The following is a 19,225-nucleotide window of genomic DNA, read 5'->3' on the forward strand; positions in this document are numbered from 1 at the left end:
TATCAAACTATAGGACCAAAAACTTAAGGTACTATTCACACTAAATGCTTTCAAAATCTATTTTTCTTTTCTTAGCAATAACATTTTATTCCGTTTTGGCTAATAATATTAAGCTAAAATGACATACTTCCTTTAGTTACAACTTACACTATAACAAAATAGTTTCTGTTACTATGTTTCCATTCTCATCTCTCATGCATCAAATATATGACATTAGGACACATCACGACATCATTTAACTCCTGTACATTCCTAATTTTATATTTGTCTGTACTTAAAACATTCTTTTTCTGATTGTTTGCAGTACACAATTCCATTTTTAGCAGCTTCCTTCAATGGTTGTATTCAAGCATAGATACATGGTATTTGAGATATTTGTGAATCCCAATAGAGAAGGCAATGGAGAGGATGAGGTTACACTTAGTGAACATGGAATCACCTTGGCCATCAAGCAGAGCTTGGAAATTAATTTTGGGGAACATGGACTAGTAGCCTCTCTTAATCGCCTGCAAGGTATAGTGAAAACCCATTACAAGTGATGGTTAATTTTTTTCCATGGCAAGGTACAAAATATCTTCTTTAGGGTTTCATAAGGTACTAAAATAGTTGGAAAGTCTTTTCATTCCCTGAAATATGAAATAAAATGATATTATTTTAATATTTTTGTTGACTTGTAAGTTTTTGCAAATATAGTAGATTTAGAAGGTGTTGAAAAAAAAAAACAAATCAGTAAATAATGAGAGGGGGCTAAATCAATATTTTAAATATTTTGACATATATACCCAAATCAGACAATCAAAGCATGTAACCATGAAGAAGACACAATGAATATCTCGTGGAGAACCCTTTCGAGTAAAAAGGCATGGCACAAGAAAGCTATTATAACAAAAAATGGGCTCCAACCTAATGGGCACCAACCCAGTTACATACAAGAGCCCCAACCAAACCTGTATGGACATGGATACAGATACAAATATGGATACGGTATCAGATATAGATATAGCCATTTTTAAAAGCCCCAATTTGAACATGTTTGGATACGACAGTAATAAAAAAGCATAGACATATTTGAGACAATATTCTATATTATTAGAAGAGTTTTTCATTACTTCAAAAGCAATAAAGACCATAAATGCTACATAGTGACATAACTAATTATTAGTTAATTGCAATTTGCAAATATAGTAGAGTTGCATTAGAAGATTTAGATAACCCAAAAGACTGAGTCATTGAAATAGAAAAACATTTCATTTGTCTTTCTTTTTAAAAATCGCATAAATGGAATTTTTACGTCAAATTCAAAAATAAATAGATCACATGTTATTAGGTATTGTTGAAAAATCAAGGATTCTTGGGCACACATGGGTATAGTTTTCAATGTGTATCAAGGCCATATTGGATATGTATCTAGATCGGGTATGGGGATATGTGAAAAATCCCAAACTGAATATTTACTCGATGTTTCCTCAAAATATATTCAAAACTAAACATATGCAGATGTATTGCAAAACACAATAGAAACTAGCAGAAACTCCACAGATATTAAATCGTTTTTTCTAAAAATGATACTCAGAATTCAAGCATTTAAAAATGCATTACAGACGCACAATATAAAACCAGAAAACTCACATAAAATTCCTCAAACATGTTATTGCATTATACAATAGCAATACAATAACCAGCATTAAAGGAGTTTACAGTCAAATTGGAACACTAAGATAAGAGCCTGTAAGCACATACAAGACACCTAAAGTGACGTCTCCACAGATAATGAGTTTGCATCCACTGTTTGCCGGTACGAGGGGCTACGTACTCATATTGGCTGAAAGCTTAAGCCTTCTTAATACTCTCGCAAGTAAGAAACTGAAATCTGAATAATAAATCAAGCATGCCAATGAAGGAGTCTCTTCTCCATTTATTCTCACAGCTGTGACTCTTCAACTTCCCTCCTGGCTTTTTGTCTTATCTCTCCTTGTCATTTTTAACCCACTTTGATATCAAATTGACCTTTTATAATAAGAGTCCACGCTTTCATGGTCAATTTTAATATCATATAAATGTGTCCTTTAATATTTCTAATGTCTCAAAAAGGAGACATTACAATATGTACCTAAAGAGTGACATAGAAGTTCCTGGCTAGTATGGGTCCAACTCTTTAAAGAGCACCAACTCCCAAAATAGCAGAGGCTCTGATCCTTGTCTGAGCTTGGACTCAATAAAAATCAACAACAATTTTTTGAAAGAAGAAAGTTCGATAAGACCTTTGGATCTTCTGTAGTTCTACATGAAACACTCAGAAAACAACGTATATCCCAGCAAGAAAAGCTATATGAAATTCATTCATCCCTGCACTATAACTAACTCAGAATGTTTTACATCTCCAATGCATATCACGCATATTCATATCTGAATTTAAGCCCCCTTTTAAACATTACTGCTTTGGTCATATTGTAGTGAGCTTGTGCAGCAGTGCACTCATACCACGAAAAACTGATTAGCTTTTTACACCACCAACATCACATACATGGATACTATACCCATGTCTCCTGTTAACATTCCAACCCTTGTTGTAACAGACACAGTTAGAAGTCATGAACGCACTATCAGCAAAAACAGCATATCATATATTCCTTACATACATCAAAAACATTTTATTAAAGGAAAGAAACAGCCTTCGAGGACTCTCCAGCAATTTTTGTAAATATCCTCATGGACAACAATAATTTATTTTGAACATGGACAACAAAGAAATATCCTCATCTTCAAAAATATCACGTCTTCTAGTTGCTCTTGTTCTATTCTCATGCAGAACTTGATCAGCGGGATGATTCTTTTGAACAAACTTCGGAGTTTTTGATGTGGTTTGACCATGCTGACTCATTTACAGAAAAAAAAACCTCCTACCCCAAGTTCGAGATTTTGTAGAGAACCTCAACTGGTTCTAACTTGAATTCTAGTGGTTTGACATTTTGTCAAACACGTATCATGTAAGCTTCGATACTACTATAAAGAACTTGAACCTTGAACCGAATCTAACTTGAACTTGAGTGGTTTGACATTTTGTCAAACACTTATCATGCAAGCTCTAATACCACCATAAAGAACCCTTCTGGCTCACACTATAGCAATGCTGAAGATTGTGTTGCTTTTACTTTGCAAGTTTTTATACTTTCTTGTATTGTGAGAAATATGAATTTTTCCAATTTCCAGAATATATAAATACTCATAAAAATAACACATTTGAAACTACTAGCAATGCCAAGATAAATATATTTATTTACAATTTTAACACTTGCAAATTATTACAAAAAACTCACATGAAAAAACAGTTTAAATAGGGAACCTGATTATCTGCTGGCATCCAATGTATATTGTAGATAAGTTTTAGAAAACTTCACACCAAACTTGTTTGCAGCAGCTCTATGCAAAACACTGCTTAGCAGAGACAAACCACAGCTGTATATGTAGATGCAGCTCCTAGAAACCCACATTATCTGGTCACCCAAGATAGGTAAATAATTGTAGAACATAAAACACCCACTTGCAGCTACCAAGTGCCCTCATAGCAACAGTATGTAACAGGATTTGAAGGCCAAATTTGTGGCGTTTGAATCAATAAACCCTCTGATATTGCAGCAATTAAACATTAAAATTGGTAAACTTCAGCACCGATTTACCAAACCAGAATTCATAGTTGATTTTCAGAATTTCAGACACAATTGATCATGTATTTCAATGGCTCGAAGTGTAACATCAGAGGGATGAATTAGTCCTCACAAAAATCCAATGTAGAAAGCCTCAACAATTCACAAAATGAGATAAAATGAAATGGCAAAGGAATGATCAAGCTTCATAAGGAAATCATTTTAATAACATTAAATGAAGTGTGGCTTCATCCACACACCAAATGCCCAAGAGCCTCATGAATACACTTTTCACTTAAATCTCCTTTGCTTTATACTTAGGCACACATTGAATAATATAATTTATTAACTCTCCTTGGTTCCGAAAATGACATTTTCATCAATATCATGATATTCTGACACAAAAAGTCATTGTTTCATGTGCTCAAGATTTAGAAGCCAATATACAATACCAGCAAAAATAGCAACCTTAGCGTATTTAATGAAATAATAATTATAATTCACCTGCCTTTGGAAAATGGTTGAAGAAGTATTAGAATCAAAATTTGACAAAAAATGAGCAATTCTAATGAAGAAAGATGATGAATGAACTTGATGAGGTGACCTACTAAAAATAGAGGCTCCTAATGAGAGCCATTTATGACCCATTTTATGACATATTTCAATCCATTTCATGTACTTTCATACTTGCTTCCCTATTCTATTTCCATTCCATTTCATCCATTTTTACTATTTTATGTTGCATGTGTTTTAATATATGTAAGTAGTAGTTAATATAGTTTTTGGATTAAAATATGAAAAATAAATGATTAATTATTTCTACTAATCAATATTATTTTCTTTTTCTTTTTGATGAATAGTGACATTTTCTATTAATAAAATATACTCAATTTACAATTCACAAAAAAGGAGTCGGAGGATACAAGATCACCACGAGACATATAGCTTTCTGCATTTTACTTTGTAGGTGCAGATCTTTCTGATTCCTACTTTACAAGAACTTCCTGTCATAAATGCAGATCTTCCTGTCGCCTACTTTACATGAACTTCCTGTCATAATGCAAATCTTTGTGTCACCTACTTTAGAGGAACTTCCCATCATAAATGCAGATCTTCCTATCACCTTATTTACATGAACTTCCTGTCAGAAATGCAAATGTTGTCACCTATTTTACCGGAACTCCCTGTCTCATTTGTGGAAAAAACATCTTGAAGGTTGCTATAGAATGGCAATTTTAATATTGTCTATTCTTGGTCATTGTTATAACAAACCTTATAAAGTGGAAGTCATCTATATGCTGACAAATATAAAACTGCAAAGTATTCTCAAATATGTGAGAAATATCAATTAAATTTAACTCACAACTTAAAACTGCAACCCTAACCCTAAAAAGTTTTCTCGGCACTCACAATTGCCGAGTGCCAGTTTTGCTCGACACGTGAATGTGCCGAGTGGCAGGTTGCTCAGCATAGGAAGGTGTCGAGTGCAAGAAATTACTCGACACTTGAAGGTGCCGAGTGACAAGCAACAGGTGCCGAGTGAACTTGGCACAAAGAGGAGCTCAACAGCAAATGCCGAGTATGCCCGGCTCACAAAGAAAATGCTCGGCAACAATAGATGCCGAGTGAGCTTGGCTCCAACAAAGAAATTATAACTTAAGAGATTTCAACGTGAATGCTTTCACCATTAAAACCAGAGAGCCAAAAGAGCCAAAGCTTTAAGCTTTCAAACAAATTTCTCAAATGCAACATAGAAGGGAAGATCAATAGATTTAACTATGCTTGCTTGCTTTCTATTCAATCTTTCACTAAACTATTACAAAATCTGGGAGCATTCAGCTTCAACCAGAAAAAAAAAACCTAAAATAACCCTAAACTGATAATACTTCAAACTTTAATAAACTTTTAAACCTGCAACTCTAATGGTTGCATACAATGGTGCCTGGAGCAATCACTGCTTCAACAGGACAAATCCAAACAACAAACTTATAGAGTGAACAAGGAACCACGTGCAACTGCAGGCAAAAACTTCTTTGCTTCTTCCTTCTCTGCTCAGCTCTACAACTTCTCTCTAATCTGCTTGATCTCACTTAATGAATGAATGAATGTAGAAATATTCCTTTTGTCATATTCTTCCTTTCTCTCTCAACGTTCAAATTTCAAACTCTCGCCTACCAAAAATGAATGCCTGCCATTCATGGATGCCTGCGGTGACCTGACAAGGTAGATGGGTGTGGAGCTCGAGGACAACCTGTAGGCATTGATGTTTAATTTCCAAAAAAAATGCAGTAAAGAGTGTTGGTGAAGGAAAATCATGCATGAGACATTTGTTTTGAGAAAACAATAATTGGTTATATCTGCTACAACTATAACAAATACAGATTTGCTTATGGTCAACAATTGAGATCTTATATTCACTATTATTTATGGTTGATAGCAATTCAAAAAAACTATCTATTTATGTATGTATTTGTTATATGGTTGCGTCTATATAAGCAACAAAATATAAAATATGTGCAAGGTTCTTTGGTGTGAAAAAAGATTGTATATAAGCTGTTGTATGCAGATCTTTGTTATAATTTTATGAATAATAAAGAGAGTTCTCCTTCTAGGCACAACAACATAGAAAAGTGTTCTTTCCATCCACTGTACAAGGCAGGGGTAAGGCCCTGCTCTTTGGTAAATCACAATGATGTTCTTAATTTTGAGTGTTTATTGCATGTATTATTTAAGAGTGGGATTTTCTATTTTTTTCATAGACTATTCATTGAATTAGACTTTCATGTTTTCTTCCATTTAGTAACTTTTGGATTATTTACTTAAGAGTTGAACATAATATTTCTATAATTATTTATGTTATTATTATTAGTTCCTTAAATTGTTGTTGCTATTATTTTTTTTGAGATTGATGTTTCTGTTCTTGTTAGTTTGTCTCCAAAATTGCTTTGGTTTGCTGTGGGTTTATTTTCACATGTTCTTGCTACATTGATAATCACACAGCTCATAACTAGCACCCCTTGATGGCATATTGCCTGGACACCTTTTACAAAGCTTATGCCCTTGGATTGACACAAATAGATCAAGCTGAAATTCAATCCAAGTATTCTCATTATTTGCCCCAGTGTTGGCCTATCAGCTCCCTCCACGATTCTTGGATACCAAACCAAAAGCTTAAACTAAAAATTGAGAGCATCATTCAACTCCTCTAATTCATTTGAGCTCATTGAACTAAATTGTTGACTTGCTATAGATAGAAAGTCTCTCAAAACGAAGCCAAAACTCACCAATGGCTGTTGGAGAACCTAATAACCCTGCAATAAGGTCCTCTGAACACCAGTATCAGCCTACAAGGACCCAATGATAGACTCAACCCATCAACTTTATTGCAACTCAAAATTGTGGACATTATGGTCTGCCCTCCCTAAGATTGTTTGTCCCCAAGCAATCCCAGAGCAAAAAAAAAATCACCATCCACCTAGGTCCCAAGGGTAAAATCATGTGATAACTCTGTTGTGCACAAACAACTCATGTGGCATCAACACCCAAATAATTGATATCAATAAAAAAATCATCTGGAAACTAACTGTAGGTGCTGATGGAGTAGACAACTCATTGAAACTCAATCCAACTGAAACACCAACTCTACAACTCCTAAGTCCCAATATAACTGATACTTACATCCAGCTATACGGTGGAGATAGGTGCCTGTGACACTGTTGAAATGATAGCTTCAGTAATATAACTATGGATGATAATAATCAATAAAATTATCTATATATTATATGCATGAATATATATCAATATATATTGTGTATATTGATGTTTATACATATTAAAATCTAAATCATTATATTGATCACAACAGTAAATTATTTATCATCCACAATATTCTGATTATCGTTTATTTATTCCAAGTATAACTTAGAATTATCGATCTGCATATTGATGGATTTTACTTGGAAATTAAACATTGCCATTTATGGGTATCGATAGTGCATTTATATTGAGAACATAATATTGTATGTACATCAGATTCGAGTCTGATGAAATCTGCTTATAAAGTCGTCGATAATGGTATCAACTCCAAATAATAAACTGCCTTTGTTATATGCATGATAACTACTGATAACCATTGGTTGGTTTAAGATAACTAAACAACATCATTAATGTGGAGACATGTTAATGAAGAGACATGTCTCTTCATTAACATGTTCTACCTTGTGTTTATATATATATCTAGTCTGATCGGACTAGGAAGCAATGCATAACAATCTATTAATGCAAGCCTCTTGAAGTTCGATCATTCTTTGACATTCATATTCAGACTTGTAAATGCAATAATCAGAAATGAATAATATTGTTTTAGTTTCATTTCTATGTTTGAGAAATATAATAACTATCCCCACTCTGATTATAACTTCCACAAAGGAAATATCAGTAAATAAGATATACACATTCTAATCTGCAATAGATCTTAACTTCAACATGGTAACAGAGCCTTGCTAAGGAAGATATGATTAGATTTGAGAGTGCAAATTACCTCTTACAAAAGGAATGTTCAACAAATGGGGTGATGTCGTGTGTAAATCACAATGTGACTCTAGTGGCTCAATAAAGCAATGTTACCCAATCTATTGAACAAATGCTCACAGCAGGGCGGTCCATCTAGAGGCTGTCCACTGAGTTTGCAATTCCACAGGGATTTGCCAAGGAACACAGCATAAGGAATATCGATTTAAGATATAAAGTAGAGGTCAGTGTGTTTTTTGCACTGGCATGTCCCTAGACTCGTGTTGCATCTTTCCCTCTGGCCAGACATGTTGACAGTACTTCTCTATTTTTGAGATTATTGTTGGACAAAATATTTTTTGTGGGACTTGATTGAGCGATTAAGGACTGGGTGCACTAAAGCTATAGTCAACTTATTCGTGCAAATATTTAAATTTAAAGGACTCATATTGGCTAGAAGAGAATTAATTAAATATTCTATATTTGTCGTAGATGATATATATGTATATTAAATTTGCGGCAAAGTACATAGTGGGAAAGAAATCTTTGAGAAAGGAGCATAGCTATTGGTTCATCCTCTTGTGGAGATTTATTTGGTATTTGTAGGAGCTGCTTGTCTTTGCCTTGGATAATACTTGTGGTGAGTATAAGGAAGAACCCTTGTTTTAATAATATTTGTATTGATATCTATTGAGATGGTGTCATGAGAACCATGTGAGAGATGCATGCACTCTAATTCCATAATATCGAGCAGTATGGAGGAGATTTGACATTTGCAAGCACTTGAAATGCATTAGCTCATTGGGCTCAAGAATTTGTGAAGGTTCTGACTCTTTTAGAGCTTGGAGTAGACAATCATTCAACTACCTATAACAGATTAATATTTTCAGTGTATATATCAGAGATATCAGGAAAACATATTAATGACTGTCACAATCTGCCAACAAGAGTATTCAAAGATGTGTCTCAGAGCGAATTGGAGAATGACATAGTTTGCAATTATCCTCTGCTAGCATTCTATGTTCATGCAAGACTGAGCTTCTGGAGACAACAGTTAAACTTACATCAAATAATTGCATTAAACTACAACTAGGGCAAAATGGAGTTTCTACCAGTCGACAGTAGACCTCTTGAGAGTGTTCAAATAAATAGAGCAACTAGTTGGTAGACCTATAACATATACGAAACAACTATAGAAGTGCTTAGGAATTGATTGAAGATCCAATCTGTGATTTGGAAAGATTAAGGGGTCATGAAATTCAAAGGATTCAATGCACATTATTGCAGCCTTTATGAAGAGGAATGGTTGTGCTCCTGATTTGGTCACTTACCTGGATCAACCATCACTGTAAAGAAGAGAAAATTGTATAAAAACTCCAGGCTTCTCTTTCAAATGATGGAGGCAGCTAGTTTAATCAATGTTAATGAGTTTTGCAAGCTTAGAAGATCTGACAGCTTTAAAGCTCATGGATCAACAATTAAATTACAAAGAAAGGAAGAAACTTATAAAGCTTCTTTGGATGTTAAATCCTCACAAGATGCCTAATCCTCACAAGATGCCTCTTCATTTTATCTTCAAGTTGAGGTTGTCCAAAGAGAGGCATTGATATGACTGTTTTGGTTATGGACTTCATCTATGCAATACCATTTAACATTCTAATGGAAACATATTGACTGAGATGGGGGTTTGCACTTAAAATCGCTTCGAGATTGATGGGGAGGATCACCACAAAGACGTAGATGCACTGTCTAGGTACTCAACTAGGGGCTCCCTCTCTCTCTCTCTCTCTCTCTCTCTCTCTCTCTCTCTCTCTCTCTTTCTCTCTCTCTCTCTCCTCCTTATTCTCGTAGGATCTCTTTCTTTACCCTAACCCAAGGGACAACTCTCTAATCCCCTCTCTTGATGATCCTCACTAGCCAACTTGATTCATACCTCCAATCTTCAAACACACCATCGTTCCCTGATGTCCAAGCTCCCATTCAATCAACCAAGACTCCTCCCTAATCAAGTAGGCTTGTAAGGGCTTTTTTACTTGTCCATTCCATGGTTCTCAAAGTTTTCTTGGTAGTCATATGCATATCTTTCTTACCGATTTCTTGAAAAATCCTTTTAGGCGTTGTAGCCTTTTAGCCCCAATTAGGTCTCCTAATGGGAATTTAGGCCTATATCTCCACCAACTTTAGAACTAGCCCCCAAACTAACTTAGGATCTAGATACCCTTTTGGAAGACCTTCAAGATTCATCTGGTTTCATACCTCCAACCCATCCATACAACACATTTACCAAATAGTCCTATTTTTAAGGGTTTTAAGGGTTTTCTAAAAACCAGTGTTGTTTTTGAAGCAATGACTTATCAAATGGATTCAACTCCTCAAATTCAGTCTTAAGGACCTTCACGCATAGCTCTTCACATTCTCCAACATGATTGGCACGTACCAATCCAAACTCACCATCTTTTCCAACTTGTAATCACTAAAACACCTTGCCAGGCACACCAGAGCTCTCCTAGGGCTTGGTGGGAAAAATAGCAAACCTTGACACATTGACCCAAAATTGCATATTTACAAAGTATGTATACTCTAGCATTTTTCGAAAGGCCGTAAAGTTTCATCTAGTGGATTCTATGCTAGAGGGGTTTTAGTGATTAGCACTCCAAATTGACCAGTGAATAGAGGGTTTATGAAAGATTTTCTATCTCCTATCAAAACACCAAACTTGAAAAACAAATCATATAAACTGAAACTAGAATAGAAACTCTTTTCCATACCACTAAGTTTCTCAGTTCAATCCATTAGTTTGTGGATGATGAGCTTGCAAGATCACTATGATGTTTTAACTGTTATTTCCTTATTGCTGCAAGTACTTGATTTCTACAAAATTGTCATCTAACCTTGTCAATGGTTGTGGAATGGACTTAAATAATGTCTCTACTCCTGCCCCAATTGCCTGAACCAACTTATAACTCCTTGTTCTTTGTTGTCAATGCAACTTTTTAAAATTCGCAAAGTTGTCAATGAAAACTTTTTCAAAGTTGCAAAGTTGTCAATGACAACTTTGCAAAGTTGCAACTCCTTGGTTCGTTGGGAAAAACTAGTTCTTTGTTGTCAATGCAACTTTTTCAAAGTTGCAAAGTTGTCATTGACAACTTTTTCAAAGTTGCAAAGTTGTCATTGACAACTTTTTCAACTTTTACATTTTTTGTGTGTTATCCTTTCCTAAGTCCACTAATGGGTCCAACTTGGTCCCTTAATACAAATTAAGGACTCTCCACCCTATTACACACTTTTAGGGATCAAAGTCAACTCTTTGACCAAGTTTGACTCGAGCAACTATTGCCTATCACAACCTGTTGAAGCCAAATACTAGACTAGACATTATTAGTTCTTGAAACTAACATTAATCTCCTAGGCACACCTTGAGGACTCCAACCAAGTCCTTATTCTTTAGTGGTTTGGCTAGGACCACTTACAAGCCAAAAATGCATAGGATGAAGCTATATCCCTAGGTTCTCTTGCACCAAAGATCAATACGAGTAATGGTTTTTAGAATATACTATGGACTGGAGCATGTGAACTAGTCTAACTTTTATGTTGCTGAGTGCTTCTATCTGTTGATTGAGGACACATCAAGAAGTCTAAAGAGATAAGTATTTTTTATGGTTGAATAATGCTCTTCAATCCTTCGTACCATTATTAATTCATGCTATATTATTATTTGGATAGTGAATCATGTATGATTCAAGCTTTGATATTTCTCTTGGATTTTTAATAATCTTTGCGAAAAGCTTTCAGGATGGTACCAAGGTTAGAGTACCAGATGTGTTTGAGATTCCTTCTACCAAGAGCAAATATATTTTCATAAGAGGATGCAATGGGAAGATGAGAGGTCATGTAGACCGCTTCATTGATATATTTAGTTGTATCTCCCACCCTCTATGGGCAATGCAAGGTAGATTTATCCTTTGCGAGTATGTAAGATGGTATCATAGAAAGAGCCCATGATCTTCAAAATCACCATCTGAGAGTGTTGTGTTGATAATGTGTATAATTTGAATTTTTTTGAATCCTCCCTAGCTAAGATGGAGTATTGAAATTATTTAAATCAAATTCTAGCATAAATTCTAACTGTTGTATGAATGATGTCCTTGTTGAGAGGGAGAGACCATTAAGGATTCTAGCACATCTATCATAGGTAAACTTGGTAGATGTGTGTACTTGGTATTTCAAGAAGGGAGCCATATAAGCATGAATGTGTGCTATAACCAAATCTCGAGATAAAGACATAATTTATGACATTCATTATGAAGTCAAAAAAGTACAGTTATGTACAAGAAGTTTCTCTTGTGATTATTGAACTAATAAATCATGTGCCTGATTTTGAGTCTCTTGGAACAAGACATTTTACATGAATGGAGTACATGAATAGGGCATTCCTTTGTGGCATAGGGAGAAACTTAAGGATGTACATCAGTTAACATCCGATGATATTGATTCAGAGGAAGTAGTCCATGTCGAGATAGTTTCTAAATTTTAGTTGAGGTACATTATCACTAAAGAACAAACGATAGAAATTCTCACCAAGCCTCATGCTAGGGAAAAGTTATGTGTACTAGGATAAGCTTGATGCATTGAAGAATGAAGCCTTAGCGAAAAAGGAATCTCAACATGAGTGATTTACTATTTGTAGCATATTCTTCCCCTTGAGAGAGAAGGTTGAGGTGAAAGTCATGACTTCATTGGTTCAATGATTAATGGGCTCATGAGAATATCATTAGGAGGCGATGATCTTTAAATGATGTACACTTATTATTATGATTACTGTTGTTAGGTGATGACTCTACGATAGATTAACCTCAGTATCATTATGGATATCATGTGACTTGATATTTGTAGATACATCACAATAGTTCTTCTTTTCAGTAATATTTACTCAGTGTTGAGTAACCATGATGAGTTATATTACTAAGCTATTTCATGGTGGATATTATGCAACGTAATATCCATGGATATACCATGAGCATATATTCTTCTTGTAGGCATCATGTGTTTTGATGCTAGTGTAAAGTACCAAAAAGGATATTGTGAGTATGTTGAATGTCATGTGACTTGATATTCGTGGACATGTCATAACTCCTTATGTCATCATGGATATCATGTGACTTGATTCCGTGGACAAGTTGTTATATACCAATTTTTGGCCCAATTTTAAAATGTTCATATAACCAATGAGGTTTCATGTGAAGTCAATTGACAGGTAAAATTAGTTATGATCATGTGAAATGGTAAGATGGTTAATCATTATAGTTTCATATGCAGATGACATGTTATTTAATCATTATGATGCTACCTTGAAATCTCAAAAAGTTGGTTATTCATCATGAATTCATGGGAAGTGAAATGAGGGTTAGTCATTATGATGTTTTATGAATAATAACTTGTTGTAGTAATTGTGATTATATTGAGGAATATGATATTATTGTGGAGAATATTTCCTTGCAAGAGCACATCGAAGGAGGGAAAGCATGGCCAGAAAGGAATTGGTCATGGGGGCAGCACCTATCACTAGGTAAATAGGTACGAGTCTTGAACCACCATGGCCAAGGGCGAAAGACTAGGCAAGGAAGAGTGTATGTTGGACAACCATAAGCTAACCAATTAAATTATATATCACTTAATAATAAAAAGAATTAATAAGCATAAATTGAATTATTAACAAGTTGTTATCTTTTTATCTGAGATTATTGTGGAGCCTCCTGTTATACTTTATATACCAAAACAATGATATCAGGATACCTATAGTTGCACATACATGTGTGTGTGTGTGTGTGTGTGTGTGTGTGTGTGTGTGTGTGTGTGTGTGTGTGTGTGTGTGTGTGTGCATAAATCAATATAATGGTACATATGAAATAAATGATTAAATTTATGCACTTGTATGTATGTGTATGTACAAGTAGAGGTGGCATAGATACTATAATACTAATATATTTTAAAAATCATTTGTAGGGAGAACCTTTATATAACATCCCATTTTAACAGGTCTAATTTAACATTCAACATACTCAAGGAATACAGTTACTACTTCGTTTCATAGGAAGACAGATATATCATTCATGTTTATGTGAATAAGATTTACTCTTAACCTCAATTATAAAAAATTTCTTAACTAAAAACTTGAATTACCATCAAATGAAATTATTATAGAAATTGAAAACCACATACCTCGGAAAACTAAGTTCGAATCAAACTAGGGATGCTTCTACAACCACCCGGGTTAGTCCACAAATACACTATAACAATTTCATATGATGACTATCATCTACAAACCGCTATCTTAAAATCAAATGATAATTACAATTAAATACCACAATATTTTTAATTAGGGCATCACATACCACAGTATCAATTAGGGCATCATTTACCTTTGGTTCATTTAGGGCTTCCGATACCGCTATCTCACTGAGGGCTTTTGCTACCACGGATTCAACTAGGGCTTCCAATACCACAAATTAAATTAGGGCTTCTGATACCACTGATTCAAATAGGGCTTCCAATACCACATATTCAATTGGGGCTTCCAATACCACTAATTCAAATAGGGCTCCCAATACCACGAATTCAATTAGGGCTTTCGATACCACTGTATCATTTAGGGTTCCAGTCATCTCTCAATCAATTAGGGCTTCAGATTCATTTTCCTCTGATCACCTTAACTGCGACAGTATCTCAAGATTAGAAATATGCTTATAATCAATATTCATATAAATGAAAAGAAATCCATGATTCTATCTCTTATATCTAGGTGTAAATTAACAGTAACAATGAAATTACTCAATTTAATCTTACCTCCTCATAAATAAAAGTGATATTACCTATTTTTTGATTAACAATTTAATGTATAGCTTATCTCTATCTGACGTACGTCTAACATCTTGAGGAGGGGTGAAACATTGCCAAGGGCTTAACCACCCAACCTTGGACCAAAAACTTATCCTCTCATGATCTCTAACAAGAAAGGCCATCTCTACTCAAAATAGATAGGGGACATCTTGCCATCCACTGGGCTTCCTGGTAATTAACTCACCATACGACTTGGCAGCAGGAGATCATAGTAACAAGAACATGCATGAGTTATTAATTAATTCATATTAAAAATGATAAATGTTGTTCTATCACATTTGATACTAATTCATACTATTGATGATTTATTTCTCTTAGCTCATCACCCATCTTCTTGGCCACGCAATCGGGTGAGTCCTAGGCATTCAAAATTCTCAAAGCAGATGGCTCTGTCAATTATTTAGGATGATTACATAGATCCATCATTTCACATTTTTTAATTACATAGTTATGTTCTTTAAATATTTTAATTTAGAATGTTTAATTAATTAAATAAATTGCATTTAGATCCTCTTCCGCGTTCTGACTGGTTAACTCCACCTCTTCACCTTTTCATGGCTTCTCCGCCAGTGAATTCCTCAGTGTTACAATTACTCTGAATTTGTTCGGAAAATTATGATAACATGTGCATTGATGTAGATTTTATAAAATCAATCATGTATAATACAACTGCCAAATGAGCTCATAAAAGATATATTCTTAGGATTACTTGGTGAATAATCACCTGTACATTTTAGAATGCATACAGCTAGTTTTATAATTTGATCTCTATTAACATGCCTAATCGGCTACCATTAGATACTCAATTAGAGAGAAAAGATTTTGGAAAAACATATTTTAATTTATTCTTAGCTCTATATGTAGCTAACAGTAAATAAGAAAGAATAAACTGGGATATCACAACCACCAATAATATAATCAGATAGATCTAATTCATCGTTATCATGGTATTTCCATCCTACATATACATGGGTGATAGACGATTATGGTTTAAAGATATCAAAGATGAATAAAGAGAGACTCTGTGAACTGGAAATTTATTTAAAGTCTTCCTGATTTGGTTGTATTAAACTGGCATCAGTATTTGGCTCTCATGAAATCAAGACTTCCTGAACCTTAACAACAGTATGTGGTGGCAATATACCTCAATGAACCTATGTTCCTTGGCCATTCAAAGTTGAAGATAGGATCATGGCAATCGTTGAGCTAGAGTTCTGCCTGTATATACTACATGATTATATGCGATGAGAGGCCATACTTTGCATATTCTTTGAATTGAACTCAGCTCGGCTTACGTCCCCCCAATTAATTATTTCAGATGCCAATGATTATCTCATAATTTTTGTAAACAACCTCCCTCTCACTTACGTCTTTTTGCCTGATTAACCATATACGGCAGACTAATAATGTAGTTTCGATTAGAAATCAATCGGCCAATAGCAAGGAAAAGATTAAAGAAATCATAAAATGAAGGTTCTTGTCTTTTCTCCTAACCCAACTTGCAAGATACTTAGTAGATGGTCAAAAATTGGAAGGAAAAACGTAGCCAAGAGAATAGTAATCGAGGAGGGAAGATAAAACTATATCTCACGGCTTCCATAAGGGATGAATCGTGACTATCCAGCTCCCATCAAAAATAAAGAAAGCCACTCAAATTCCCAAGAAGACCATTTAGATTCCAATTATTAAATCAATTATGAAGAGAGAAAACAATAAAAGAAAAATAAGAAGTTGGAAAGAAGAATTGGAAGATTATAATTTGAAAATTATAATAATTCAAACATTAAAATAATTTCATATTTATATTTACATGAGAACGTCACTTAATTATTAAATTATAATGATGCCAAATCATTTTTATATTATATGCACATATTTAAATTATTATTTAAAAAAATAATAAGACGAAAGATAAATTAAAATCTTTTAAGATACGTTTAATATTTAAACTCAATTATATTAATTAAATTATTTATTAAATAACTCATGCGGGTCCCACAGATGTATTTTGTTCCAAGTCGTTAGGTCCTCTACCCATCTGCTCAGTGATGGTGATGCTCCTACCTAATTCTTTTATGACAATGCTTCTAATTCTTTTATGACAATGCTTCCACCCCACTGGCATGCTCCCTACAAGGAATTTCTCCATCGTTAAGTTATCCTATCATAATAAATAATTTAAATAATCACAACAGTTAACCATCTTCTTAATTTCATGAATTCGTGATTAACAATCAACTAACATGCATCTTCACTTGAAATCATAACGACTAACCATATTACCATTTCGCCATATATAACAAATTAAACTGCCAATTGACTTCATGTGAACCTCAATGGCTATATTTCTAGTTAGGTTAAAATATGGGATGTAACATACCATTCCCCTTGTGGTTCATCGTCCTCGATGAACTTGAAATTGCAATGAACATTATAAAGGAGCATTTTAAAATTGGAATGTAACAAAAATTATGAGAGATAATCATCAGCATCTAAAATAATTAATTAGAGGGGATGTAAGCCGAGCTGGGTTCAATTCGAAGAATATGCAAAGTATGGCCTCTCATCGCATGTAATCATGTAGTATCTACAAGAACAGCTCTAGCTCAGCGATTGCCATGATCCTATCTTCAACTTTGAATGGCCAAGGAACGTAGGTTCATTGAGGTATATTGTCGCCGCACACTGTTGTTAAGGTTCAAGAAGTCTTGATTTATTGAGAGCCAAATACTAATGCCAGTTTAATACAACCAAATCAAATAGACTTCAAATAAATTTTCAGTTCATAGAGTCTCTCTTTATTCATCTCTGATATCTTTAAATCATAATCATGTATCACCCATGTATATGTAGGATGGAAATACCATGATAAATTAAATCTATCTGAATATATTATTTGTGGTTGTGATTCCCAATTTATTCTTTCTTATTTATTGTTAGCTACATATAGAGCTAAGAATAAATTAAAATATGTTTTTCCAAAATCTTCTCTCTCTGATTGAGTATCTAACCATAGCCGGTTAGGCATGTTAATAGACATCAAATTATAAAACTAGCTATATGCATTATGAAATGTATAGGTGATTATTCACCGAGTAATCCTAAGAATATATCTTTTATGAGCTCATTTGGCAATTGTATTATACTTGATTGATTTTATAAAATCTATATCAATGCACATGTTATCATAATAAATAATTTAAATAATCACAATGGTTAACCATCTTCTTAATTCCATGAATTCATGATTAACGATCAACTAACATGTCATCTTCACTTGAAATCATAATGACTAACTATCTTACCATTTTGCCAAATATAACAAATTAAACTGCCAACTGACTTCATGCGAACCTCAATGGCTATATTTCAAGTTAGGTCAAAATTTGGGATGTAACACTTTATCATTATTATTGTTCCTAGTTGATTTTTGAGCAATTGCCTATCTCTTTTATCGGACACATATTTCTCAAATGTTCTTTTCAAATATTTCAATCAATCGAGGTTTAAATGTAATTCTTTATGGAACCGATGCCTAGCTATGTGTTCTCCATGTCAACCTTTCTTGTAATTGACCATGCATGCAGGTGCCTCTTTGCTTATCTTTGCTCACCTCATTAAGGATGCATTATATATATTCTCCTCTCACCTTCTCGACTAGTTCTTGCAACACTATTGTTTCCTCCGTAATTCATTTTGCCTGCCTTGTTTCTACTATTTCGATCCAAGTGTGATCATATACAGCGATTTTTATTGAGAAGTTGAGCTTGTATAAGATTTTCTAGTGTTCCCTTATACAAGACCTAAAGATAAGTTTTGATTCCACAAGAGGGCAGTATACTCCACATAGATTATTTGCAATCTCCAAATCGAGCAATACCAATTTTAGGTCATGCATTTAAATCTGGTTATTGTCTTTTGTTTACAAAAGTTTGCATTTGAAATTGCCAACTTGCCTTTTAGGAAAGTCTTCAACATTTCTTTTCTTGAAATCAACATCAAAATGATGTTAGTCTTTGTATTTCTCCCTTTGTTAAGTTGATATGAGAAAAGAGTTCTCACAATTGAAATTTTATGCCTTTGTTAGCATTTCGAATAAGTGTGCACATGTTTTTCTGTTAAAGAATGTTATCCCATACAAAGATATGGTCAATATATCTCTAAGATGGGAGTTC

At 34.1% G+C, this 19,225-nt stretch overlaps 1 protein-coding gene across 1 annotated transcript in view; it reads left to right on the forward strand.

The window, feature by feature from the left end:
* Window positions 1-335: 335 nt before the first annotated feature.
* Window positions 336-19,225, forward strand: part of LOC149534532 (putative ribonuclease P/MRP protein subunit POP5) — an 82,994-nt gene continuing 64,104 nt past the window's right edge. The window contains exon 1 of the mRNA XM_089806875.1: window positions 336-513. Within this exon, the coding sequence (XP_089663001.1) occupies window positions 336-513 (178 nt within the window). The remainder of the gene's footprint in view (window positions 514-19,225) is intronic.

The sequence above is a fragment of the Cupressus sempervirens genome, chromosome 10 (assembly GCF_028749045.1).
Source record: "Cupressus sempervirens isolate cs-2001-9-10 chromosome 10, ASM2874904v1, whole genome shotgun sequence".
Classification (NCBI taxonomy): Eukaryota; Viridiplantae; Streptophyta; class Pinopsida; order Cupressales; family Cupressaceae; genus Cupressus; species Cupressus sempervirens.